The 27,945-nt window shown below is 46.2% G+C and overlaps 1 protein-coding gene across 3 annotated transcripts in view; it reads left to right on the forward strand.

The window, feature by feature from the left end:
• Positions 1-27,945, forward strand: part of CPM (carboxypeptidase M) — a 105,100-nt gene that overhangs the window by 35,654 nt on the left and 41,501 nt on the right. For all 3 annotated transcript variants that reach the window (XM_053585414.1, XM_053585413.1, XM_053585415.1), the window contains exon 3: positions 27,798-27,895. In XM_053585414.1, the coding sequence (XP_053441389.1) occupies positions 27,798-27,895 (98 nt within the window). The remainder of the gene's footprint in view (positions 1-27,797; positions 27,896-27,945) is intronic.

Consider the following 27,945-nt stretch of genomic DNA (forward strand, 5'->3'; position numbering starts at 1 on the left):
TAAGGTGAGTTTCTTGTAGGCAATAGATACCTGGCCTGAGTTTTTATATCCAGTTGGCCAGCCTATGCCTCTTTAAAGGAGAGTTCAAACCATTCACATTAATTGAAAGAATTGATAGATGTGGCAGAGTTTTGGTCATCTTGTTTTTCAGAAGTTCAAAGCTTAATTTTATGCCTCTCACCATTGTGGAAGATAGGCTTTGTCCTTTAATTTCTGGCTAGGTTTACTTTTGTGATGTACCCTCTTGTTGCTTGTTATGAAGAATGGGTCGGAATATTTCCTGTAGAGTTGGTCAAGTCATGGCAAATTTCTTCAGCATGTAAAATGTCAGTTTCTCCATCACAAATGAAACTCAGTTTAGCAGGATATAGGATACTGGCCTGGAAATTATTTTGTTTAAGAGCACTGAGGGCTGCAGCTCTGTGGGCAGCATAGACTCAATGCTCAGACAGTCACTCAGGCACTGGGCACTGCATGCCTAGTCAAGCTCAGGGGGCTGCCACCCGGTGGGGGGCGAGGTCTAAAGTTGGTCTAGTGTAATCTTGAAGCTATCAAATGTAGTTTGTATTTGCTTCTATGAATTTGTCAGCACCAGAATTTCTAATTGGTTTTCTATTGTTTTTTTGTTTGTTTGTTTTGGGGATTTGGTAAAGAGATCTTTTTCTCTGGTGAATTTCTCACTCATATCCTGAATTGATTTTCTAGCTTCTTTGAATTGGTTTTAAGATTTCTGTTGCATCTCATTGAGCTTCTTTAGAACCAATATTTGAAATTCTTTATCCAGCATTATAAGGAATTCTTTTTTTTTTTTAGTTGGGATTTGTTGTGGGACAATTCAATTCTTGTGGTCCTTTGGTGGTGTCACATTTCCTTGCTTCTTCATGTATCCTGTGTCCTTGCATTGCTACATGCACATATGATGTAGCAGTGACTTGTTCTGATTTTTTTTTTTTTGTTCTGATTTTTTTTTTTAATTGCTTTCCAAGGAGAGAAGATATTTGTAAAATAACCAACAGGCTCAGCACCCGTAGCTCAGTGATTAGGGTGCCAGCCACAGACACCAGGGGCTGGCAGGTTCAAACCCAACCCAGTCCTGCTAAGCAGCAATGACAACTACAAAAAAAAAAAAAAAAAAGGCTAGGTGTTGTGGTGGGCGCCTGTAGTACCAGTTACTTGGGAAGCTGAGGCAAGAGAATTGCTTAAGCCCAAGAGTTGGAGGTTGCTGTGAGCTGTGATGCCACAGCACTCTACCCAGGGCAACAAAGTGAGACTCTGTCTCAAAAAAAAAAAAAAAAAGTAAAAATAACCAATAGTGTGAGGGGAGGTGGGGTAGATGGTAGATTTGAGCTAAGAGCTGATGAGAGGGGAGCAGCCAGCCTTCATAGCCTAATTCCACATGCACATAGAGGCGCACAGGGAAAGGCCTCAGGTGGGAAGAGTTTGCTGCCGTCTGAGAGCAGAGTGAGCTCAGGGTAGGGGGAACCCAGTGAGTATATGGAGGGTGGTCTTTGAGGAAGGTGGAGGAGTGTGTGGCTCAGATCATAGCGTGTTTTGTAAGCCAGTGCTTACATGCAGAGTTTGCATTCTGTTCTGAGAATACCGGGAAACCCAGAAGAGTTTTAGGCAGAGAGTGATCCTGTCTGATGTAGGTTTGAGAAAGATAACTGGCTGCTGTAGAGGATTCATTACAAAGGGGCAAGTGTAGCATCAGGGGGACAATCCTGCCACAGTGATCCAGGCCAGTTGATGATGGTGACTTAGATTCAGATGCTGTGTTAGAAATGAAGAGAAGCAGAGGGATTAGGAATTTATTTAAGAAATAGAACCAACAGTGCTTGCTAATGGATTGCATTGGGGGAGGAGGGAGTGTAAGGAAAAAAGAAAAATCAAAGATGAAACCAGATTGAAAACCAAAATCAAGGATGACCCTTAGAGTTTGCACTTGGGCAACTGAGGGTATGAGGCATTATTTACTTAGAGGGGGCAAACTGGAAGGGGACAGATGGGCAGTGGAAGGAAGAACTCTGATTTAAACAGTTTCATGGGTCAAGCACAGTGGCTCATGTCTGTAATCCTAGCATCTGGGAGGCCTAGGCAGGTGAGTTGCCTGAACTCAGGAATTAGATACCAGCCTGACCAAGAGCAAGACCCCCTCTCTGCTGAAGCAAGAGGATCACTTGACCACAGGAGTTTGAGGAGCTATGAGTTGCTGTGAGCTATGACACTGTGGCACTCTACCCAGGGCAGCTCTGTCTCAAATAAATAGACAGTTTTGTAGAAATTTTGAAGTCCTTGGGAGACATAAGAAATTTCATGGAGATGACCAGTAGGCAGTTGAGAATGTAAGTGTAGCTGGGGGAGAAACGTGGGGGGGTGTTGACACATAGATGGAATTGAAGCCCATGGGACTGATAAAATAACCCAGGGGACAGTGGAGATAAAAGGTAGGGCACTCAGACATTTGGAGTCTAGAGTATAGGAGCCCACAGTGGAGGAGGAAGGAAAATGGGCAAGGAGGTAAAGGGGGACTAGGAGTGGTGTTCCAGAAGGAGGGCGCAGCAGAGCTCCCCACCGTCATCTGCTGCTGGTTTGCTGGAAGAACTCACTCGTCAACGCGACATAGAGCCTCCTTGAAGGCCACCATGGAAGGGCCACAGTTCAGAAACAGCAGAGGAGGACAGTGACCCGAGCCACAGAGGGCAGCCGGCTTTCCTGTCCACCCTCCGCCAGATCCCTGGCCTCCAAGGTATCCTGGCTGGTTTCTCTCCAGCAGGAAGCGGGTGCCCTCTCAGTCCCGTTGGCTCCTAGCTGGACGGTCAGCGCTGCCCAGCAGGAGAGGGACTTCCCAGGCAGATGGCATCCATGGGGGTGGGGGCTGGGGCAGCCTCAGGTGCGTCCCACCTAGCAGCGTAGGGACTTGGTAAGGGGTTAAAATGTGGAAATTCGTGAGGGGCTCAGTGCGCAGAGTGCAGCCCTGGAGCGTAGATTAACTCGGGTGGGCGGATTGCCTGGGGAGTTACCAGCCAGTGAGTGACGCTCAGTCTCGGGAAGTCTGTGGCCAGGCCTTCGGAATTACCAACTCCTTTATCTTGCAGAAATCCTGCCATTTCTAGGAAACCGTTCAAAAGGTCACGTACTTAGTTAAATTGTTATAAGGTCGCCAAGTCCTAATGGCCTGGGGATCCAAAGCGTGACAAAGATGCGGGGGAAGTGCGCCTGGGCTCCTGGGTCTGCGCCAGTGGCTGTGAGGACCCCTCCAATCTCCGGAGTTCCCTGTGACCCAGCAGGTGCTGGGGCTCTGGCAGGTGGGGGAATCTCACATTTACTGGAAGCAGTGATTTTGGTTTAGTATATCTTGACCCACAGCCTTGCAGGTACAAGAAACCAATTAGTGAACATTTCCCGAGTTTAGTAGCCAGGCTTTGGTTCGGGGTCACTGCTGTGAGCGCAGGTCTCCCAGAGCGTTAACTCTGAGGTCATGGTTCGTGTTGATGGCGGATGGAAATCAAAACTGAAAGTCATGTAGTTAGTGATACGTCCCAAAGTATAGCTAGTTAAATTCTGTTTCTCCCCAGACGAATTCTTGGGATTTATTTAGCAAATATTCACTACTGGCGTGCGCTATCATAGAAGCAAAGAAGTGGGTGTCGCCCCAGCCTGGAGGAGCCAACAATCTTGGGGGCCGAGTGACAGGGAAGAGACATCTGGTAACTGAGCTACGGTTAGCTGGGCTGTGGGAGTGAGTGACAGTGACACTTCTCATGCTGACACCTGAAGGATGGAGAGAAGTAAGCCAGGTGAGAGTGGGAGGCAGAGCCACCCTGTGCAGGCCTGGAGGTGAAGGAGCTGTTGACCTTGAGGACCAAAAGTTAAGAGAGGTGGGAGGGAAGGGGGGAGGGGAGGGGAGGGGAAGGTAGGGGAAGGGTAGGGTGGGGAGGAGAGGGGGAGGGAAAGGGAGGGGCCAGACCACCCGGCTACTAGCCCTGTGAGAGGTTTTGCTTCATCCGAGGAGAGATGGAATCATCCTAAGGCCTATGCCTGAGAGAAAAATGACAGATTTATTTTCTTGGCTGTAAACTTTTTGGTAATTTTACAATTAACTTTGCTTTACAACAGGGATTTCCTTTAAGAAATATGGCTGAGCAGCAATTTTGGAAGAAAAAATAGTGAGAAAATACAATCGTACTAAGTAAGACAAAACACCAATGCCGTAAATGTGTAAAAACATTAACCGTTCCAAAGAACTCCTGGTGTAACAAATTCTTACTTGAATGCTGTAAGTGGGTGGAATTGTGCATTTAAATCTTACAGCTGATTTATTTTTACATGTAGAACTTACTAGAAAAAGCCCCGTGGTGTGCTACACATTCTCCTCTTTTACACAGAAAGGAATGTTTGTTTTGTTTTGTTTTGTTTTGTTTTGTTTTTGTAGAGACAGTGTTTCACTTTATGGCCCTCTGTAGAGTGCCATGGCCTCACACAGCTCACAGCAACCTCCAACTCCTGGGCTTAAGCGATTCTCTTGCCTCAGCCTCCCTAGTAGCTGGGACTACAGGCGTCTGCCACAACGCCCGGCTATTTTTTGGTTGCAGTTTGGCGGGGGCCGGGTTTGAACCCGCCACCCGCCACCCTCGGTATATGGGGCCAGCGCCTTACCGACTGAGCCACAGGCGCCGCCCAGGAATGTTCTTTTTATCAGCAATTTTAGAGATAAATTCTGTGAATGCCAGACTTACACAGAAACTGATAAATATCAATTATCCAGAATTTAAAGAGAAATTTCAGGGCATCTAGGAACAAATAATTTAGAAATAATTTTACGGGCTTGCGTGTGACCCATGTCTATAATCCCAGCACTCTAGGAAGCCAAGACAGGAAGATCCCTTGAGCTCAGGAGTTCAGGACCAGAGAGCAGGAATAAGACTTGTCTTTACTAAAAATAGAAAAACTAGCTGGGCATCACGGTGGGTACCTGTAGTCCCAGCTACTTGGGAGGTTGAGGCGGGAGGACTTGAACCCATGAGTTTGAGGTTTCTGTGAGCTGTACTGATCCCATAGCACTCTACCCAGGGTGACAGAGGGAGACCCTGTCTCTAAATAAATAAATGAATTTGGAATATCATAATTATTATGAGTTATAACCATTTCTGTTTTGAGCTGGTACGTGACAGCACATGCTACATGTACAACAGGGAACATGAGGGGACTTTAATCCTGTCTCATTTTCTAGGTAAAGCTGTTCAGAATGAGCAGAAAGGATAGAAAAATGAAAGGAATACAACTACTGATTATTGAATACTTTTTCATACCAGGCATTGTGCTAGGCCCTTCACATACATGGGGCATTTATGCGATGTAAAAATTCCATGATGAGTTATTTACATTCTCATTTTCTGGGTGAGAGCTAATAGATTTTATTGATAAAGAAGTTGAAGACTCAAAATTATATTCTTTGTAGCTGATGGATTTAGGTCTTTAATCTGAATTCGTATAATTCATTTATGTATTCATTCAACAAATATTTATTGAGCTCCTACTGTCTACCAGAACTTTTGTGGAGATCTAAAACCAGTGAGATCTGGACTTTCCCTGTTGGGAACTCAGGCTCCCTAGACCCCTCACTATAATAAGAAAAGCACTGGAATGGGCTTTGTTCCCAGGCCTGGCTTCCAGGATGCTTGGTAAAGCTGAGGAAGGCTTATCCAGAAATCTGATGCTTGAACAAAGGTTGGGGTGTTGCCAGGTGGAGGAGAGGGTGAGAATCCCAGGGAGGATGAAGAGGAAGTATGAGAAGTACTCGTGTGGGAGGGGTGTCCACAGAGGCTGTAGGTGGATCCAGGGCGTCGGAGCTGTCAGCCTTGTGTGCCAAGAAGGTAGGACTTCCTGGAACACACAGTCAAAGATGGAATTCAATGGCAGTTTCTAAGGTTTCCTGGCCTCTAATGTCTCTTAATTTGTGCTCTCTGGAAAATACAAAGTTTTAGAAGGCTTTTGTCATTGCGGGTTTAAGAAAAACAGATTGTTCCAAGAACACTGGTAAATGGGGAAAGTATTTTGACTCACGTAACTTCTCACTAAAATTGGCAATATTTGTAGTCCCATGGGAACTATGTTTCCTTAGAACATTCTGTCCTCTGTCCTTGGGAAACCTTGTTTAAAAAAAGAAGAAGAAGGCTATAGAGGAGGGTCTGAGGACTAGTAATAAGAGTTGTGTGCTGCGCTGGCGGCCTGCTACTCACCAGCTACTTTCCTGTATTATTTTAAATCCTGACCCCAACCCTATGAATTAGACAGCGTTATCCCCATTTTATAGATGGGGACTGAGGCTTAAGGAAAAAGTGATTAGCCAGACACAAGGAGCCCAGCCAGGATTTCAAACCCAGGTCTCTCCAGATTCAAAGCCCCAGTTCTTCCAGTTTTCAAAAGGTTCTCTAGAGCCTGGAGGCTTCTGTGGAGGTGCCCTGAGGTACTTTAGTAGACCAGGAGACACAAGCCCCAGTGGGACCCCCATTCTGTAAAGCAGAGCCGCTTGTCTTTCACTTTTTACCTTGGGTTTCCATATTCGGTTTTATTGGGAGAGAGATCCCACTGCCAACGGTGAGTAGCAGGGAACCTACCACACTTGAGGCTGTGCCCTACGCAGGTAAAGTCACAGGGCTCCCCAGAAGCTGCTGAGGATATGAGTCCCTGTCCCTTGGAGTGTAGGGTTCTGGTGCAGACAAGCACATGTGATGTCTTACAAAGGTCAGAGCCCTCTGAAACGGATCAAAGTAAGATCGCATCCATTAGAAAAAATGGAATAGACTGTGTATCAAGCCAGGCACTTGGAGCCTGTGTAAGTGACAGGCCGTCTCCTGTGTTGGGTTAGGGAGAAGATCCCACCCTTGACAATGGCCACCATGCACTGTCCTCCTGAGCGCTGGGCAGGCACCTACTCTAAGTACCTCGAAATGCTCAGGAACACGTAACCACCACCACTCATGTGCCTGTGTCCCCCTCGCCTCTGAGAGTCAGACTTGCACAGACCCCACTGAGGGACCATGTGGAAAGAAAGATCAGGGGACTCTGGTCCTCAGGAGCTTGGGGTCTTCCAGTGAGCACAGAGACAGCTGTGATGCTCGGACTGCGGGACCTCAGGAAGTCTGGTTGGTGGGACAGAGTCCCCTTGGCATCCTTAACCTTCTGGGCAAGAAGATGGCGGCCAGACCAGCCTCAACTGCTCCTGCACACCCAGGCTTGGGGGGTGAAGGCACACAAGTGACCAGTGTTCCTCACCACTGGGGCCCCTGCTATGGGGGAAGGCTTTTCCCTGCATGCTGCAGATGGGAATTAAGGGAGGAAAACAAAATCACCTTGTACGTTGGGTAAATTAACAATCCAGGCTACCAAAACAGCAAGGCTGGCTCAGTCAGAGATCCAAACTGTGTCTCCTCTGAGGGGCAGATCTTGAGCTGGGCAACAGTGTGCACGGTGCAGTGACAGATCATTTAGTTGTGGGCTGAAACTCCAGGGAAATAGAGTAAGTGACGGGGTGGGATGCTGCCCAGTGTGCCAGAGCTGCTCCTAGCATTTGAGTTCTAAAACACTGTATTTCGGTCATCCGTCACAGTGGGAACTTACAGGTTGTAAGTGACTAATCTGAGAAAAGAAGTTTAGCAATGACTTTTCTTTTCTCCCTCTTTTTATATAGCCTTCTAACAAATTATCGTCTGGTAGTCATTTTAAAAATAGGTTTCTGACTAGGTGCAGGGGCTCACACCTGTAATCCTAGCACTTTGAGAGGCCAACACAGCAGGATCGCTGGGGGCCAGGACTTAAGAGACCAACCTGGGCAACATAGCAAGAACCCATCTCTATAGAAAGTAAAAATAAAAAAGAGGCAGTGTGGTGGTGAGCACCTGTAGTCCTAGCTACTTGGAAAGCTGAGGCAGGAGGATGGCTTGAGCCCAGGAATTCAAAGTGATAGTGAGCTGTGATCATGCCACACTCTCCAGCCTGGGCAGCAGTGAGACTGTGTCTCGTGAAAAAGACTTGTGGTCGTGAACACAGATCTGGACGAACACAGGTTGTCCAAATCCTGGTTCTGCTGTTCAGTAACTGTGATCCTGAACGAAGTGTGTGCCCTCTCTGGTCCTATTTCTATTCATTTGTAAAATAGAAATAAAAGTATCTACTTCATAGACAACCCATGAGAGGGCTAAGTCAGTAAATATAAATATGAAGTGCTCAAAATGTGACTGGCATGTAAGAGACGCTATTATTATGGCTGTTAATTAGGGTATTTGGTGGCTTTAAAACATAGCGCTGTGGTGTGTGTTTAAAACCTTCAAAGCTGGTGTTTACTGAGGGCAAGAAGGGGTTCTGCTTTATCTCACTGAATTTGCACAATACATGTGAGATAAATACCAATTTACAGCTTTAGAGAGATTACTTGCCAGCAGTTAAGTAACTTGCCCAGGGCCACAAAGCAGGCACCTGGCAGATGTGGGACCGGTTGGCTCCAGCCACAGATGCAGGTTCAGGCTGGCCTGGTTCCTACCAGACTACCAGGTCTGTTCAAGACCTGGTAGCATCCTGAACAGACCCTCTTATTTTCTTTTACTTTATTATTTTACTTATTTTAGAGACAGGGTCTCACACTGGCACTGAGGCTGGAGAACATGGTGTGATCACAGCCTTGAGCTCCTGGGCTCAGGCAGTCCTCCCACCTCTGCCTCCCAAAGTGCTGGGACCACAGGGTGAGCCACTGTGCCCAGCCTGGGCCCCCTATTTTATGGAAGAGGAGCCAGAGACCATAGGACTAAATGAGTCACAGAGATTGCTCTCTAGTGAGACTGTGAAGTCCACATTCAGAAACTAGATCTAACATTGAGGCTGTGTCTTTCTACATAGGATCCAATTGCTTGTGGTATGTTTGGCAAAAAACACTCATGATAAATCATCAGATACCAGCCATTTCATTGGCATCTAGCGTATGTGCACTCAGACACTGCATAACAAATCATCCTTTGGCTTAATTAGCTTATACTTATACACTTGACAATGGGAATAAACACAGAAAAACAAAGGGAATTTTAATCTACTTTTGCATTTGCTTTGGAAAGTCTCCCCCGTCTCTTTTAGAAATTTAAAAAGCATGCTTAACAGTAATGTAATCTTAGGAAAAGAACAGCCTGTTTTTCTGTTTATCACTTTTTTTTTTTTTTGCATTTTTTTTTTTTTGGCTGTGCCTGGGTTTGAACCCGCCACCTCCAGTATATGGCGCCGGCGCACTACCCCTTTGAGTCACAGGCACTGCCACACCCTATTGTTCTTTTTCTTTACTGGTATCACTGGCCTGCGCGGGTGAGAGCTTTCTACCTCTGGAAACAGGTGCACACAGGACGTAGGGGGATGCAGACATACAGCGTTTCTTATAATAGTAAGAAGTAAAATAACACAGTCACCTAATTAAGGCCACTGAATTAATTGTGCCCTTAAAAATGGCACAATAAATGACAAATTTTATGTCATATATGTTTTACCACAGTTTTTTAAAAATAACAACATGATATACCAAAAACAATTGTACACTTTCAATGGATAAATTATGTGATATGTGAATTACGGAGCTGCAGTGGTGCAATCGGTTAGCGCACGGTACTTACATGATATGTGAATTATATTTCAGTAAAGATGTAAGAAAGATCCATACACTCATCAGTAGAGAACTGGTCAGCTTATGCCAAACCCAGTCAATGGAATATTATACAACATTTTTTTTTTTAGAGACAGAGTCTCACTTTGTCACCCTGGGTAGAGTGCTGTAGCACCACAGCTCGCAGCAACCTCCAGCTGTTGGTCTTAGGCGAGTCTCTTGACTCAGCCTCCTGAGTAGCTGGGACTACAGGCACCTGCCACAACGCCCAGCTATTTTTTTGTTGCAGTTTGGATGGGCCGGGCTCGAACCCGCCACCCTCAGTATATGGGGCCGGCGCCCTACTCACTGAGCCACAGGCGCCGGCCTATTATACAACTTTTATTAAAAATGAGGTGTTTGACCAGGCCTGGGGAGCTCCGTGCCCACTCTCCGCGCCTCCGCGCACACGGAGTCAGGTGTTTGCAGGGCCGCCTAGCGGGGTTCGATCGTCAGTGTCATTAGGCACCTCGCCTTCTGTACACTGGAGGTCAGTGCGTGTGCAGATACTCATGGGTTTTAACTGCTTCATACTATGCTGTGAGATGATTGTATTGTAGGTCATTTAATCATTTCCATATAAACGAGTCTCTGAGTCATTTGCGGCTTTTTGATATTTCAAATAATGCGGTGAACAGCGCGTTAGTTCCGTAATTTCCTAAGGTGGGCGTTGCTAACCCAGCAGGTGTGTGCATCTGTGTGCGCGGGAGAGTGCGCTAAATAAAGGCCCCGCTCCACCACCGGACGGCAGGGGGCGCCCACGGATCCCGCCCTGGGACGTTCTCCACGTGCGTGGGCCGCGTGTACTTCCTCAGGCCATTTGCCTATGTTTCTTATTTTTGTCAGTGTGTATACGTACCGATATTTTCATCTATTCTGTGGCTTGTCTTTTAAGCTTTATTTTCAGGGTCTTTAAACTTAACAAAAGTTTTTAATTTTTATGAAGTCATTCTCATCAATCCTTTTCTTTTTGCTTTTATGTTGTTTGTCTCCTTTAAAAAGGCCTCCTTTACCCCAAGGTCAAAAACATATCCCATACCTTTTTCACTATTTTTATACCTTCAGTTTTTACAGTTAGCACCTAAACCCATCTGGAATCTGTTTGGGGGAGTGGAGAAGTGTATAGATAGATTTCCTATCTTACAGTGCGTATTTTTGTGTGTTCAAATTTTTTTTTTTTTTTTTAAGGCAGAGTCTCAAGCTGTCGCCCTAGGTAGAGTGCGGTGGTGTCACAGGTCACAGCAACCTCCAACTCTTGGGCTTAAGCGATTCTGTTGCCTCAGCTTCCCAAGTAGCTGAGATTACAGGTGCACACCACAATGCCTGGCTATTTTTTTTTTTTATTGTAGTCGTCATTGTTGTTTTTGGAAGGCTGGGCTGGATTCAATCCCGCCAGCTCTGGTGTATGTGGCTGGCGCCTTAGCCACTTGAGTTACAGGTGCCGAGCCAGAGTGTTCAAATTTTTTTAAAAGTATATATGACTTTTTTAAGCTGTGAAGATTTTGGAAAGATACTCAGGAAATGGTAGCATGTTCTTCTGGGTGGGGAACAAGAGTTTACAATTTTAGCAATATTTCAGGAGAAAAAGGGAGAATAATGAGGAAAAAAAGCTGGTCTGTGGAGTAGATTTGGGTCATAAGGGCTCTAGATAGGGCCCGGGGCAGAAAGAGGAGCCACCTCTAACACACACACACACACACACACACACACACACACACACACACACACACACACACACACACGCTGGCCTTGTGTCTCAGGAGCTACAGCACCTCAGGAAATATGTGAAATATTACAGTTTTGCAAGAATCAGAATCCAAGCCAGAATCAATAACAGGTTAGTTAGATGCTTTTAATCCATCATCTAGAACAAATGAGTTTGAGGCAGGGCACGGTGGCTCATGCCTTTAATCCCAGCACTCTGGGAGGCTGAGGAGAGTGGATTGCCTAAGCTCAGGAGTTTAAGACCAGCTGGAGCAGGAGTGAGACCCCCATCTCTACGAAAAACAGAAAAATAAGACAGGCATTGTTATGGGCGCCTGTAGTCCCAGCTACTTGGGAGGCTGAGCCCAGGCGTTTGAGGTTGCTGTGAGCTGTGATGCTATGGCACTCAACCAAGGGCAACAAAGTGAGACTCCATCTCAAAAAAAAATTTTTTTTGAGATAATACTGTATTTAAAAATAATCCGGCCCCAGATTAATGACTGACTTTATTCTCATTCACCTGGGCTAGCAAATGTTAGTAAAAGTGGATGTCTGTATTGGGTAGGCATGTTCATTCACACTTTTTAGATTCAAGAAAGAGAACGGCGTGTGGCAGAGATGGGGGTAATAAGTGAGCAGCCCCTCAGGAGAAGATTCTGTAGAAGGAGTGGGAATGACTGTGGGCTGGCCGAATCCTTTTCCCTAGGGCGTTAAACCCCACGCCCCTTTAGCGTCCATGTTACACCAACAAGCTTAGAAACACCAGTTCATTTATCAAATGTATTTGTTTGCTTATCACATATATTCTTCCTAGTGTCCTTCATGCCTGACGGAACTCCAGGGGGGAGTGTTATCGGTCCTATTTTACACTGGAGGCAACTGAGCCTCTAGAGAGTTATAAGTCAGGTGCTCAGGGCTACACATGCAGTAGCAGGTCTGGGATTCGGACCCAAGTTGTCTGGCTTCAGATTAGCATAACTGCTGTACTGCGGCCTCCAAATTGGCTATCAGAGCAGATGCAATAGTCAGGAAAGACTCATACTCTGATGAGCCTCCCAAGGCAGAGCTGAAAGCCTGTCTCAGGGACAGACACCTACACCTCAGTGGTTCTCAGGCCACCTGCACTCTGACTTCTGCTGCAGTGACAGTTCTGTCGTTCCTGGCACAGGCTAGCCATGTGGTTAAAAGAAGAAAGGAGAAGAGCATATTCAGGTGTGAGACGCAGCACGTCGGTGCACAGACAGGCTCTGATTGTGTTTCTCTCTGGAGAGCACTGGTTCTCAGCTCCATGTGCAGCCACTGCAGGACACCGCACGGGCCTGGGAGCAGGTGATCTGCAGGCTGGCAGGGTGTGACCCAAGACCCGGCAGCACCTGGAGGTCAGCACGGGGGTGTGACTCAGTGTTTTCTACACATGTGTGTTCAGTTTCTAAAAATCCACAGTGAGCTGTTCCATGTACAGTATTCTGTGTGTGTATTTCACCAAAGAGGTTTGTAGGGGTGGGGGGTTGAGACAGAGTCTCACTCTGTCACCCTGGGTAGAGTGCTGTGGCATCACAGCTCACAGCAACCTCCAACTCCTGGGCTCAATCAATCCTCTTACTTTAGCCTCCCAAGAAGCTGGGATTACAGGCACCTACCACAGTGCCAGGCTACTTTTTCTATTTTTACTACAGATGGGGTCTTGTACTGAAGAATTTTTAATGGTGTGAATTAGAGTCAGATGAGGTGTTTGTGCAAAATGCAAACTCCTGAACTCATGCCTGGAGATTCCTATTCTGGGTAGGGACCTGGAGTTTGCAATTTTAACAAATACCACAGGTAATTCTGCTGCAGGTTGTCCAAAGATACACTTGGAGAAATACAGCAAAGCCACCAATCTACTGTGTTGATGATCTGCTCAGTACTGGGCTTCAACAGGACTCTATAAACAGACCGAAGGAATCACTGAGAGTGACTAATGACTGTCAGACTGGAGGAAAACAGCCTGTCGCATGGCAGAGCATTGTCATCTTGAGAACCACCTAATGGCCAATGTTTGACTCCTGCATACCAAGGCGTTCTCCCAGCAGTATATAAAATCAGCACATTGTACCCTATAAATGCATTAATATACACAGTTATGATTTAACAAAAAAAATTAAGAGGTTATAAAAGAGAGAGAACAATGCCTATAGCATAGATAATCCCTCGTAAAGATGCTTATCTGACTTTCCCAGTAGTCACCACCCACATAGCAAGGTAAGAGCAGATGTGAGAGGCAAGCTAATTACACAGTTGGTGGAGCCAGAGCTGGGCCTGCAGATTTTCTAAACTGGAAATGTTGAGTGGGGGTGGCCCATGGACAGTCCAGAGCCTTCACATCCACTGTTGCTCCTTCAGACATGCTGAGCAAGAGCTGTGGTTACAGGGAGGAGATGGCACTGCTGAACGCCAGTCTTCAGCTTAGGGGAGGCTGTGATCAGCCGGCTGTAAACACACAGCCTGAGAAGCAGTCGGGAAACTTACTGACTTCAAAAATAGATTCAGATTTCTTGGTCTTATGTGTGCACAGGCCTGCTTTACAGATAAAATTAACTTTAAATTGGAAGCAGTCTGTGTCCCAAAGCTCCTATAGGCAGCAGACGATCAGCATGTGATGGTCCAGAGAGCACCTGTCATCCACGAGTCTGGCTGAGGCCCTGTGGAGGAGGGACTTGTCACCAGTGACTTTCTATTGTGGGGAGAGGAACCCGCAGTGAAGCTCTTCCTTTGTTTGGGGGGTTGGATGGTTCAGCATCTAAGGTAACCTTAGAGTAAACCCAGCAACCCAGTTAAAAGCCCAGCTGTAAGCCTGTTTCCTCATCTACAAAATTAGGATAATAATACCTGCCTCATTTATCTCACAGTGTTTCTATTTAGGATTAAGTGATAAGATAAAGTGTGTGAAAACGCTTTGGAAACTATATACTATACCTTTAGTGAGTATGTCATCAAAACGAGTATTTATTATGTATTCGGGGGGGGGCAGAGTCTCACTCTGTTTACCCTCGGTAGAGTGCTGTGGCATCACAGCTCACAGCAACCTCAAACTCCTGGGCTCAAGTTTTTCTATTTTGTGTAGAGATGAGGGTCTCACTCTGGCTCAGGCTGATCTTGAACTCTTGAGCTCAGGCAACCCACCCGCCTTGGCCTCCAGAGTGCCAGAATTATAGGTGTGAGCCCCCATGCCTGGCCTAACTGTTCATTTTTGAGATTTAAAATATGTCAGAATGGTGACACTAGTGTGAAGTGTACCTCTGTTATTTATCAAATGTCCCAGTTTTAGGTCAAGGTTAGTCCTTGAAGAACCTAATTTTGGCTGCTTCAGAGCTTCTTCTGCTGTGGGGAACTCTGTCTGGACTGGAACACACTGCACTTCAGACTGAATGCCTTTTAGAGTGCAGACTGAGAAGTAGGGCCCTGACCGAAACTCTCTTCTCCAGAGCAGTCTGTGGGGAAACTGTGTGTGGGTGTGTGTGCATGTGTGACCTGGGAATGGAGTGTGTGTACATATGTGTGTATGTGTGACCTGGGGAATGGAGTGTGTGTGTGTGTACATATGTGTGTATGTGTGACCTGGGGAATGGAGTGTGTGTGTGTGTACAAATGTGTGTATGTGTGACCTGGGGGATGGAGTGTGTGTGTATGTGTGACCTGGGGAATGGAGTGTGTGTGTGTACATATGTGTGTATGTGTGACCTGGGGATGGAGTGTGTGTGTACATATGTGTGTATGTGTGACCTGGGGGATGGAGTGTGTGTATGTGTACATATGTGTGTATGTGTGACCTGGGGAATGGAGTGTGTGCGTGTGTACATATGTGTGTATGTGTGACCTGGGGATGGAGTGTGTGTATATATGTGTGCATGTGTGACCTGGGAATGAAGTGTGTGTGTGTATACATATGTGTGCACGTGTGACCTAGGGATGAAGTGTGTGTGTGTGTGTGTGTGTGTGTGCATATGTGTGCATGTGTGACCTGGGGAATGGAGTGTGTGTGTACATATGTGTGCACGTGTGACCTGGGGATGAAGTGTGTGTGTACATATGTGTGCATGTGTGACCTGGGAACGGAGTGGGGGGGAGAGAGAAGGTGGAGTCGAAAGAGGAGGCAGGCGGAGCAGGTGCCTCTGACCTCGCCCCTAAAAGATGAGTTTCAGTGCTATCAAGTCTCCAGCAAGCTGTCTTTTGTGGAGTCTGAAATAGCTCATCATGAGTTACACCATGTGACACCTGCAGGCACACCAGTGGGGTAGGAAGAGCCAGCACCTCACCCCTGAGCCAGAATGTTCCTGGCACACTGGGACGATATCTAGAATGGACGATGACAGCACATTGTAATGATTTCTTTTTCGTAATGTTTGACAGATCTTTTGAAGTACTTGCTTGTACTTTAAGATAACTGTGCTTAATCTCACTACAGTGATTGCTGAGCTGCCCTTTAAAAACATGATCTGATCATCTTTGGCCTCTATCCCAAGAGACCAAAAAGAGAAGTTCTCAGCTTTTTATAGTATGAGACCTCCAGAGATTTTCACTTTGGAGTTTAAAAACGAGTTTCCTGTCGTATATGAAAAAAGACTAGAAGGGCAAGTAGAAAAATTATGATGGTTAGGACATGAGAATTATGTCTAGTTTTTAAAACTCCATTTTTAAAAATATCTTATGATTTCTAGTTTAAAAATTAAAATGTTTATAGGAAGGGAAACAGATTCATCAGCCTCTGACCTGGGGATGGAGGAGGAGGAACAGAGATGGTGGAGTTGGGAGAGGACGCAGGCAAAGGAGTTGCCTACCGTCTCCCTGTTTTTGATAATGGTTAGTGATTAATGACACAAACTGTTCTGTTTTTCTTGGAGTATTAACTGTCCTGAAATTTTAAAAAAAGAAAATGTATTTTAACCCATACTACGTTCAGATTTTTCCTCTCCTTTTTTAAAACTAATAACTGTCCCTAATTTAGAGAAATTGAAATTCCCAAACCTTCTCATTCATCTGTTCAGGAAAAAATGAATGAAACCTAACATCTATATTTCTTGGGTATAATATCAAAACATTAGTGTCATGGGATCAAATGTGCAAGTAAATGAAACCCCATCTCCCTGAGACACTGGAATGATCTAGATCTCAAAGCCAGATATTTGGTGTGGATCTCTGTTCTTTCTTACATAGAAAAACTCTAAGAAGGTCCCTCTGCTCTGGATTTGATCTAGAAAACTGGGTCCTTTCCAGAACCCACCCAACATGATACTTCATAGACTAGCTGCAGACTTTTCCATCAATCCTGGGAAGCAGTTCTATCTAACCTACAGGCCAGGGCAACCCAGGCTCCCGTTGGGCTTTCTCGGGTTTGTTAATCTGTCCAGTCATCCATTCATTCACCAGACACTTCTCCATCATCTACTATGTGTGTGCCGGGCATCACGCTAGATTCCTGGAGCTCATGGACACACAATCTCTCACCTGCAGGAAAATCAGGAGTTTCAGAGTGACAGGAGGGTCTGTGAGGGTTCAAAAGGAACATTCTGCAGGAAACGCGGAGTTTCAGGGTGACAGTGTGAGGGTTCAAAAGGAACATTCTTCAGGAAACATGGGGTTTCAGGGTGACAGGAGGGGCTGTGAGAGTTCAGAAGAAACATTCTGCGTGAAAATCAGGGGTTTCAGAGTGACAGGAGGGGCTGTGAGGATTCAGAAGGGACATTCTGCAGGAAACCCGGGGTTTCGGAGTGACAGGAGGGGCTGTGAGGATTCAGAAGGGACATTCTGCTCAAGCTGATGAGGGAGGGGCTGGGCAAGAGAAGGTGAGGAAAGCATCAGGCGAGTGAAGTTAGCCACATTGACCAGGGAGTTCAGGATGATCCATGCAGAAGGAAGAGCTGAAATTAAAGTGTCGAGGCAGAGGCTGAGGTTGGGAGCTACGTGTAAGGAAGAGTATTGAGAGCCTGGTCAAATGGGACTGGGGCGGGAGACCCAGTCTCCCAGCCGGAAGGGAGGAATCTGGAGGGGTCTGGCACCCACGTGAAGGATGAGGCACCTCAGTCTGGACACTGGGTAGCTGTTGCAGGAGGAGCAGCAGGTCCCCGGGTTCCAGTTCACGTTTGATTATGCCCCCCAGTAATGGAAAGTTTACCAAACAGTGTGTTTTGTGTTGAACTTTGTTTTTTTAAATGATGAAAGTGAGTCAGAACAGAAAATTACTGTTTTTCAGGACAGTAGAATCAGTTAGTGACTGGCATTTGTTTCAGCTGACTAAATGCCAGGCTCTGAATAGGAATTCTACAATTATTTGTTGAATGAGTAGTGAGAAAGTGAAAGATTAAGCCTTTGTATAGGAGTCATTTACACATTGGGATTGTATCTGATTTTTAAAAAAAATTAAACCAGCATTAAAATAAGCATCTCATGCTCTCAATACTAATTTGAAACTAGTAGATGAACAACTACGGGCCCACATGAGAGGAAAAACATGATTAAATTCAAGAAGGGGGGACAGAGGCAGGAGGAGAGAGGACTCTGTAAGCTCCCACCTAACAGGTACTGCAGCACCTCCTATAAACACAAACAATTGTATGTTTCTTTATATTAATCCAAAATTAAAAAAAAAATATGCCAGGATTTACAGGTACATCTAGATACTCTGGGCAGCTGTATCGAGCCCGTCTGGGGCTGCAGCGGCCAGCCACAGTGCTGACTGCTGCCTTCAGCTTGGTCTGGGCCTGGGGTTTGGCCACAGCCTTTGCTGTCCAGCCCAGCCACCTGATGTCAGGCAGGCCTGTGTTCCAGCAGCTGCCGGCTGCTGTTTCGTCTCCAGCTGTGTTTTGGTGAGCCCTTCAAGGGGCTCCTCTGTTCATCTCACTTGAAATTGTCCCCTTTGCTTATCACCTGGCAATCACTGAGGTCTTGGGCTGTCCTGTGTTCTCCAGGCACACCCAGCCCCACACTGCTGGGATTCAGAGCATTGCCTCAGCTCCACAATCATATCTGTCCACACACAAATACTATTTCATGGTGCAGGCAGACCTAAGATAGCCCAGGAAATAATTCCAAGAGGCAAGCTTTGCCCGCGACGTCTCCCTGTGGGATTCCTCTTCAATGCAGTGTTTTCAGTGCATTGAAATAATATTGATGTATTGGCTGTTACTGTCAATCAACAGGAACAGTTAATAGGCATGACGCCTCTGGTGTGCTCAGAACAAAACTACAGCATTTCAGAAATTGAGTTGATCAGTAAGACACTATATAATACTAACAGAGGCTTATATATAATTTGTGCCAGGTAAGTAGTTTTAAAACAAAGTTTCTACCGTTGCTTCACTTCTGGGTCACCTCCACAAGTCGTGGGGCTTGTCTGATATCACAATATGGTCGTGGGAACCCGTCTGTTATCACAGAGTTATGCACAGTCAGTGGAGGGAAGATGATGTGGGCTGGGGTTAGTTTTAGGAGGGATGTCAGATAAGCTGGGCTGGATACTGCAGAAATAAAAGACAACCCCAATGGTCACAATGGTTTATAACAGCAAAATAAAGATGTAAACCTCACTTATGTAATATTCATTATCAGTCACTTGTACTCTGCGACCCGTCATCCCCCAGCCCAGACCCAAGCTGACAGAGCACCCCTATCCAAGTGTCACCTGTCCCAGGCTGGAAGGAAAGAGAGAGCAGGGTGGGCTGTCAGGGCTGTCACTTCTGCCCACATTTCACTGTCCAGAGTGAGTCACACGACCAGCCTGAGTTCAGAAGGGCACTGACTGTTGGACCAGTGATACGACCCACAGAGGTCTTTCCTAAGAAGATCACCTAAGCCTTGGGGAGGACCGTGATTTACTATGGTAGACACAACAAGGGAGCAAAATAAAAATATGACAGCCCAGGCAACACTGACAACATCGTTAAGAAACCAAGACTTGACCACACGAGACCTTTGGAAACCAAGAGGCAGAATTTGTCCCTAGTGGCGCATCTAGCGAAGGGGGGAGAGCTGCATGTTTCAGAGTAGTCTGGGCAAACTTAGAGTTTGGTTTTGTGGAATTCATAGGATATGAAAAGGCAGAAAACCTACCGAGGCCATTTTAGGCTGAGAACAATGCAAATAACGATGGGGCTGCACCTGGGGCACCTCGGGCCTGGAGAGGAGCCGGACCCAGTCCATGCCAGCAGGTAGTGGGCAGTACAGGTGGACGGCAGGTGGTGAAGGACTCTGAAAGCCTGAAAAAGCAAACCCAGAGAAGCAGCAATAATTTTGGAAGTGCTACAGTACATCGTAGCTGCACAGCTACTGTGTGCCAGGCGCTGCTAGATGGGCAATGCACACACAGGGGACCCAGCAGAATGGTGAACAGGCAGGAAGCACTTTCGTGGGTTACATTCTAGTTGGGATGTGATGTGAGGAAACAAATACATGCTCTCAAAGAGCGGGAGGCGTGTGAAGAATTACATAGGATTAGAGAGCAGCCAGGGTGTGGATGGTGGGGTGGGTGACACGGCACCTGTGAGGCCTGGTGAACACGAGGTAGTCCCTAGGTGCACCTCAGCTGAGGACAGCTTCCTCGTCCAGCCGCTCAGAAGGCTCAGGAATGCTGGGCCCAGGGAGGTGACCACTGGGACCTGCTACCTGTCTGTGGCCCAGGTGGTTCCCAGATCCCAGGTGGAAGCAGTGGGGACTGCACCACCCCACAGTGCTCAGGCCTAGGTCATGCTTACACACAGCAGTGACTCCGTCAGGCCCCACTCTGGGGTCTCTGTGCTATGGGAAACTCCAGTGCAGTGGAATTTGGAACCAAACCCCAGCCTACTCCTCATGAAGTTCTGGGGAGCCTCTTGGGTCCCCAGCCCCATGTTTCTCTGAGCTACAGAACCAGAGGTTCTCAGTAAAATGTGGAATCGCCCCAAGCAGAAGAAACGTCTCCGATCATCACCACTCCAGGGCATAGCACTTACTCTCATCACAATAGCCACGGCCTGACCTGGACGCTGACTCCTGTCTGAACACCAAACTCCTTCCTTAACAAGTTCCCCTGTCCATGAATGGTCAGCAGTCCCCAGCCACTGCAGAGGGGATGGCAGTTAAACTCCCCTGAGCTCTCGTGGCTAGCTGGGATGGTACCACATCTGCACCACTCTAGCTTCACAAGCACAGAAATGACACATGGGGTGTTGATGGAGCCCAAACCCTGCGGCTCAGTACAGAACCCCCAGTGCGTGCCAGGTGGCGCACCTAGAACCCGGATGTGCAGGAATTGTGTTCCAGACACGTGTGCAGACCAGTTCCCTCCCTTGCCTCTTTCTTAGCCTGCTGCTTGTTGGCTAATGTTCAAACTAACTGCAGGGTGCGCCCCCAGCAGCCAGCTCTCAGAAACACGGCCGCCTGTGGTCCTTATACAGAGAGCAGATATGGGGCACACGTGGAGCGCTCAGAGCCAATAGAGCAAACAACAGCTACAGCTTCTCCAGCCAGCCTCAAGGTGCCCAGAATTCTTCCATTTCCAGTCCTTCTCAGAGGAGAGAAAGAAGAGATGCCCTCAGTGGCAGGAGCTGGTGCGCAGCAAGCTTGGCTCACAGGTTCACTTTCTACCATTGTTTTCTCTGGTGCTTTTCGTCTTCTCTGAGGTGACAAGTACTGCAGCCTGGTGGCTGAGAGCAGAGCCCAGCCCTGCCTCCTGTTACAGAGCTGCTTAGACTTGGACAGCATCAGAGTCACCTGGAAAGCACCTTGAACACACAAATAGCGGGTCCCCTCCCCCGTGTGATTCAGTGCACCTACGGGGGGCGGCCCGAGATGTGCGTTTCTAACAAGTTCTCCGGTGATGCTGACGCTGTGAGTCCTAGACCCAGACTTTGAGAACCACTGCCTTACACAGTTACAAAGATGGTTCCCTTTTGTATAAAATGGTAATACTGCACTCGCTGCAGTTAAATGAACATACGCCCCCAAATGCTCTGAGCTGTGAAGGACCATGCACATAATGGGAGCATCTGGAAACTTTGCCGAGGCTTCTTGTCCTGATTTTGTTTGTTTGTGTTCATTTGTTTTATTTTTGCAATGAACCACTTAGCCAGAGACCTACTTTCCTGTGCTTCAAATCCAGAGGGCGTGTGGATGTCAGGGACTGTGGGTACGACCTCAGCAGCATGCAGCTTCCCACTCCCCTGTGGCTTACCCACTGTTTCGTGCAGGGCTCTGTGTGCTGCGTGGAAGGCTTCTGTGCAGGGCCTGGAATGCACGTAAGTGACGTTGCCATCATCTCTTCGGATCATCCTAAGGGAAGGGAAAAGGCACTCCCGCTGTCTATAAACCACTGCAGGGCACCTTGCAAACAGCCTGACCAGCAGCGTGGTTATTCATGTCTGAGGACACTGGTGCTCAGTGCCCTGGGCGCCCTCTCCCGAGCTCTGACTTAGGTCAAAGGGTCTTTGTAAGGACACACAGAGAAATGTGCAAGTGTGGGAACCAGCAGCTGGTCTGTTACTTGGGAACTTCATGCATCAGACCCTGCACACAACAGGCCTTGTGGGAAACCAGGATGTGCCTCGTCATCTCTGCCCTTGGCTTTAGTGATTGGGCCACCCAGGGTCGCTGCTTCCCCTGGGAATGTCCCATGGACACTCTCCACATAGACGTAGTCTCGTGAAGTTGTTCTGCGTCGACATCGGCACAAACCTGTGAGCCAAGCCGGCTGTGCTCTGCTCTATTTCATAAAAGACAGCCTTTTTAACAAGGATCCTCGGTGATTCTTTCCTGGGAAGGACACTTCTTCCATTTCTACCTATTGAAGTTATATTAATTTCCCCACCTTCTCCTCCTTTCTCCTGAAGTCCTATCGCACTTGGTAGCACTTGTCTGATTTCTTATCTTATAGACCTTAGTGAATTCTTCTCAACTGTAAAATTGTTCCTGATCCTCCAAACAAATTCATTTGGGTACCCATGTCACAGCCCCCAGATCTGTGTCAAACCCTATGTAAGTTGCTGAATATAGATACTGAAATATCTAGAAACCAAATTTTATTTGCTTTGTATTGAAAGAGAGAAGCTGAGCACTTCAAAACTCTTTAGCACACCTGTTATTAGCAAAATCTTTTGGGAATAAAGGTAGTCTTTCCAAGCTTCATTAAAAAAAAAAAAACTAACTTGTTTAAATTACTCTTATCATGGAGATAAGGTTGTGAAAAGTAAATAGTTTGTCCTTTGTGTATTTACTCTGGTCTAGGCCAGAGATGGCCAGTGTGAGTTGGAGAGGGTGGTTTAACCAGTCAAAAGGCTCATCATTCCAAAAGGATTGGGTGTGCCTGCATTGCCTGGTTTTCATTCTCAGACTTTGTACCACTGAGGTCATGCAAGGTAAATTTCTCATCTTGCAGTTCACTCAGGGGGCCATTTGTGCTATAATTAGATTGATTTACCCATCAAAGAACCTCTTCACTTGGACTTTATTAGTCTGACTTCCCTCCTCCCTTAAACTAAGTGGCATTGGATGTCCATAAAGGCCCCATCTTTTTGTCTTCCACTATTCTTTATGTGACAGTCTAGCTGTTGCAGGTGCAGAGAATTGAAAAATAACAATTGAACAAACAAAAATAACAAAATAACAATTGAAAAATATTGAGAAGAGGGCGGCGCCTGTGGCTCAAAGGGGTAGAGCGCCGATCCCAGATACCGGAGGTGGCGGGTTCAAACCCAGCTCTGGCCAAAAAAAACTGCGCAAAAAAAAAAATATATATAATATATATATTGAGAAGATATTGAACTTTGCCTTTGCCTGCGAAGGGAATAGACCATATTCTGTACAAATCTGTGATTATTCTAGGTTTACAGGCATTAATAGTTACAGAAAAGAATTCTCCAGAAGCAAACCTAAAAAGCCAGGATTAACAGCTCACTTGTGAAAAGCTCTTTGTTTCATATGAAAATGTGAATTTTGTAGCAGTGAAGCTCCAAATGAATGAAGAATTGATAACACTGGGGAAAGGAAGGTTCTGGTTAATCAAAGGCTTCTGTTGGGCATCACCAGGAGCATCCACGACAAACTTGGGATCATTCTTCAGATCCCTGTCAACTATGAAACCCTCCATCTGTGAAACTTCTCATCATCCTCCTCCTTGGAAAAAATTAACCACTTCTCTTATTCTGCTCCCACTACAGTACTCGGCATGCTCGTCCATGACACGTCACACTCCGCTGGTGTGACAGGTGTTTGCACACCACTGTTTTCCACTGTATTAGAAATCATCAAGCACAGAGGATGGGACTTATTTGTGCAGTCTGACCCAGCTCAGCACCTGGAAATTCACAACAGGATTCGATAAATAGATACATGAGGTAGGAGCAGTGCTCACACCTATGATCCCAGCACTCTGGGAGGCCAAGGCAGGTGGACTCCTTGCACTCAGGGGATCAAGACCAGCCTGAGCAAGAGTGAGACCCTGTCTCTGCTAAAAATAGAAAAAAATAACTGGGCGTTGTGGTAGGTGCCTGTAGTCCCACTTGGGAGGCTGAGGCAGGATGTCTTGAGCCCACGAGTTTGAAGTTGCTGTGAGCTATGAGGCCACAACATTTTACTCAGGGTGACAGAGTGAGACTCTGTCATGAATGAATGAATGAATGAATGAATAATAAAATAGATATGTGGGTGAATAAATGAGAATTCTGCACTGAATAGTGTCATCGATCATATAAACTGCATTTTGTGGGTATTTTCGGAGAATTCCCGCAGTTACTGAGTTGTTTTTTTTTTTAATTAAATCATAGCTATGTACATTAATGCAATCATGGGGTGCCATGTGCTGGTTTTATATACAAGTTATTGAGTTTTAATGCATTACTCTGTCATGAAAAACTTCCCTAAAATATTGTTATAGTAAATTATGAACAAATGTTGAAAAATTCCTGTATTTGCTTCTCCCTAAGTCCCTCACGGCAACTGAACGTTCCCCACCTGATTTAAGCAGCTAGATCTGAAATTCTGCAGAAATCTGCTCAACATTAACCCATTCACTGCCTTTAAATTCCTTTCCTGGGCTCTTGAGTTCCACAGAAGACTTCGTTATCACAGATATCTGAACTTTGCATGTATATGGTAGATGCTAACCATACCCCAATCTCTAATTATTAACCCTATTAAAAGTGCTGGCCAGGGGTTGGAGCACGATGGTGGCCGAGTAACAGCTTCTTTGCAACCGGGTGCGGTGAAATTGGGGAGAGAAGACTCCAGGCATCTCTGGCTTGTGGGCTCTGCCCAGAAACATCCCTTTGGGGACTCAGGGAGACAGCGAGAGACTTCTGGACCCCGGGAGGAGGACAAAAGCAGTGGAGAAGAGGCAAGTGGTTGCATTCATTCCGTCTGAGGCTGTGGCTGCCACAGCTGTAACTACAAAAGCAGTGAGATTCCAAACAGGGAAGGCCTTCCCTGTGGGCTGTTTTGTTTTTTTGGACTGGGGCACTCGGTTGAACTACCTTGGGAGAACTTGGGCGAGATTTCAGATGACTTTAAGTGTTGTCTAGGGCCCTGGACTGAGCCGCTGAGCTGGAACAGAACTAATATTGGTCGCCTGTGGGCTGCATGTGGGCAGCCACTGTGGGAGAACTGCCCCTGCAGGCTCTGCCCTCAGGGTTGCAGAGCGCGGCACGGGCTGGGAGACATTGGGAGAGTGACTGAGCAGCACCAAAGGCTGGGACTGAGATGCTGGGGAAGAGAGGAGCTTTCAGTAGGCAGTAGGAGGGCTGCCTTGCAGCCTCCGCCCTCAGAGGCATAGAGTGAATCCGGTTTTGGTGCACTGGATAAGCGGGCAGCCACTTCAGGAGAGATCCCAGTGACAAGTGCTTTCCTGGGAAAGCTTCTGCCTAGCCGAGGTTAACAGTTTAAAGTGTCTTTTAAGCAGGCTGAGGAGAGATTTAGGTTCTCAACCCTGCAGGGTTTGAGAAATCAGCAGAGGCCTCCAGTCTCCATCTCATACACCTGTGTCAGCATTGTGATTAACATCTCATACCCCAGAAGATCACCTGCTGCCCAGACAATATTCAGCAAGATATATATACTGCTTTGTTTTGGGGGAGGGGGGGTTATTATTATTTTAACATTTTCCCTCTAGATTTTTCTTTCTTTTCTTTTCTTTCTTCATTTTTTCTAGTTTAAATATAATTTTCCACTGTTGCCTTCCTTAATAATAATAACTTCATTTTTGCTAGTGCTTCCGCCCCTATTATTTGATTTTTTTCTCAATTTTATCCCGTAAGGTTTTCTGTTTGTTTGTTTTGGTTTGATTTATAGTATTTCTGTCTTTGCTCTCTATTTGGTGGAGGTGGGGTCCTGTGTCTGCTCAGGCTGGCAAAGAGCTGCTGACCTCCAGGGAACCACCCAACCCAGCACCCCCAGAGGTTGGGGGTTTGTAAGGTTGGGTCAAAGTACCATGCTGTACACCTTTATTGCTCCTGTCTCCCTCTTTCTGTGCCTCTCTTCTTTTTGTCAATATTCCATTTTACTCACCCCCTCTCCTTTCTCTTTTTTCTTTTTTTTAAATCTTTTTTCCCTTCTTGTTCTTCAGTCTTCTCATACTTCTGGTCCTGTTCCAAAAGGACTCATCAAAACCTTAAAGCCAGAGGCACGGTAACTTAAAGAGCAAGAGGAATTGAAAAGAAACAGATTAAAAAAAACAAAACAAAACGCTCATGAGAAGAATCAGCGGAAAAATCCTGGCAACATGAAAATTACCCCAAGAAAGTGCCAGATAATTCATATTGAAAGGGACTTCTTCATTTTTACTTGTTGGGGCAGGCAGTTTTGAGAGTGGGAGGTGTACAAGAAGTAACGTCAAATAGGCCCAGGTCCATTCTCGGCTCTGGAGCTCAAATCACAGCCTCATACTGGTTTAGTAATCACAGCAGCTTATCAGCATTTCTGAAGATCAGCTTTCTCATCTGTAAAGCATGGTAATAATCCATTTCGGTGGATCCTCACGAGCCATTGTGTAGATGACATGAGCCAGTCTGGCACCTGTGACGTCCGCACAGAGCAGATCCCCGGTGACCTTTCATCTGGGACCTCCCTTGCTTGAGTCACACCATGTAGGCAAAGCTGGAACTTAGACCAGTGATTTTCAACCTTTTTTTTTATCTCACAGCACACTTGAACCTATAGTTAAACTTCCACAGCACACTTAAATTATGCTGATAAAAAAAAGAGTTAAAAGAATATACTCACCATGCTTTGAACATCTTTTAAAAATAATGTAATTAATGATCTTTAAAACTTTTCAAGGCACACCTGAGATCCTGCATCCTGGCTGAACATCACAGATGTAGACATTTTCCTTGGTGTCACTAGGATGGGCTGTGGCTCCCAGTGTACTTGACGGGAGTCAGGACATGGAGGACGCTGCAAAGGGGCTGTGTCATATCAGCATTTAAATCCAAGATTCTGGATTTTTACTTTGCAATCAGTCTCCTTTCTGAGTTATGTGTTTTATTGCTGTTGCTTTGTTCACTTTCCTTGGTCCACAGTTAGGGAATATCCCAGGGAACCACCAACTGTAATTTAACTTTGTATGATGGTGTGAATCAGCAAGGTCATTTCTATGAGGCTCTAGAATGGTGCTTTTCAACCTTTTTTATCTTATGGCACACTGGAACGTATAGTTAAACTTCCAAAGCACACTTAAATTATGTTGAGCAAAAAAAAAGAGTAAAGAGGCAGCACCTGTTGCTCAGTGGTTAGGATGCCACCACATACACCAAGGCAGGCGGGTTCAAGCCTGGCCAAGGCCTGCTAAACAACAATGACAACTGCAACAACAAAAAAAATAGCCGGGCGTTGTGGCAGGTGCCTTTAGTCCCAGCTACTTGGGAGGCTGAGGCAAGAGAATTGATGAGCCCATGCATTTGAAGTTGCTACGAGCTGTGATGCCACGGCACTCCACCAAGGGCGACATAGTGAGACTCTCTCTCAAAAAAAAAGTAAAGAAAAGAATATACTTACTATGCTTTGAATGGCTTTCAAAAATAATTTAATTAGTGACCTTTAAAAATTTCTGAGGCACAGCTAAGATCTTCTCATGGCACAGCAGCAAGCCTCAGTACACCTGTTGAAAGTCACTGCTCTAGGAACTCAGAGCAAAGTATATCCACATTTTGGAAGAATAAAATCTACACCCCCTAATAAGTGTTCCATTTTTTTAGAAATCACATTTTCAAATAGTAAGTGGAATATGTGTGCTAAATTGAAAGGTCTTCCTTAAATTCTAGCAATGAATGAAGAGCCTTTTAATCACGGAAGTTGCCAAAGGAACTTGAGTCACCATGAAACATTAAAGTACCAGCATTTGTTTCCTATTCTCATCTCCCAGGCTTCATCTGTCATTTAAAGGATAACTTATTTTTCTGTCTCTTTCCGTCCTGTAAAGGCAGAAACCTGTGGGTTCTTGTTGTGGGGCGCTCTCCAAAGGCACACAGAGTCGGGATCCCCGAGTTCAAGTATGTGGCCAACATGCACGGCGATGAGGTACGTAGGTGCCGGGGATTTCCGAAGCGTCCCCCAGAAGCTTCCCCTCG

This window comes from Nycticebus coucang, chromosome 3 (genome assembly GCF_027406575.1).
Source record: "Nycticebus coucang isolate mNycCou1 chromosome 3, mNycCou1.pri, whole genome shotgun sequence".
Lineage (NCBI taxonomy): Eukaryota > Metazoa > Chordata > Mammalia > Primates > Lorisidae > Nycticebus > Nycticebus coucang.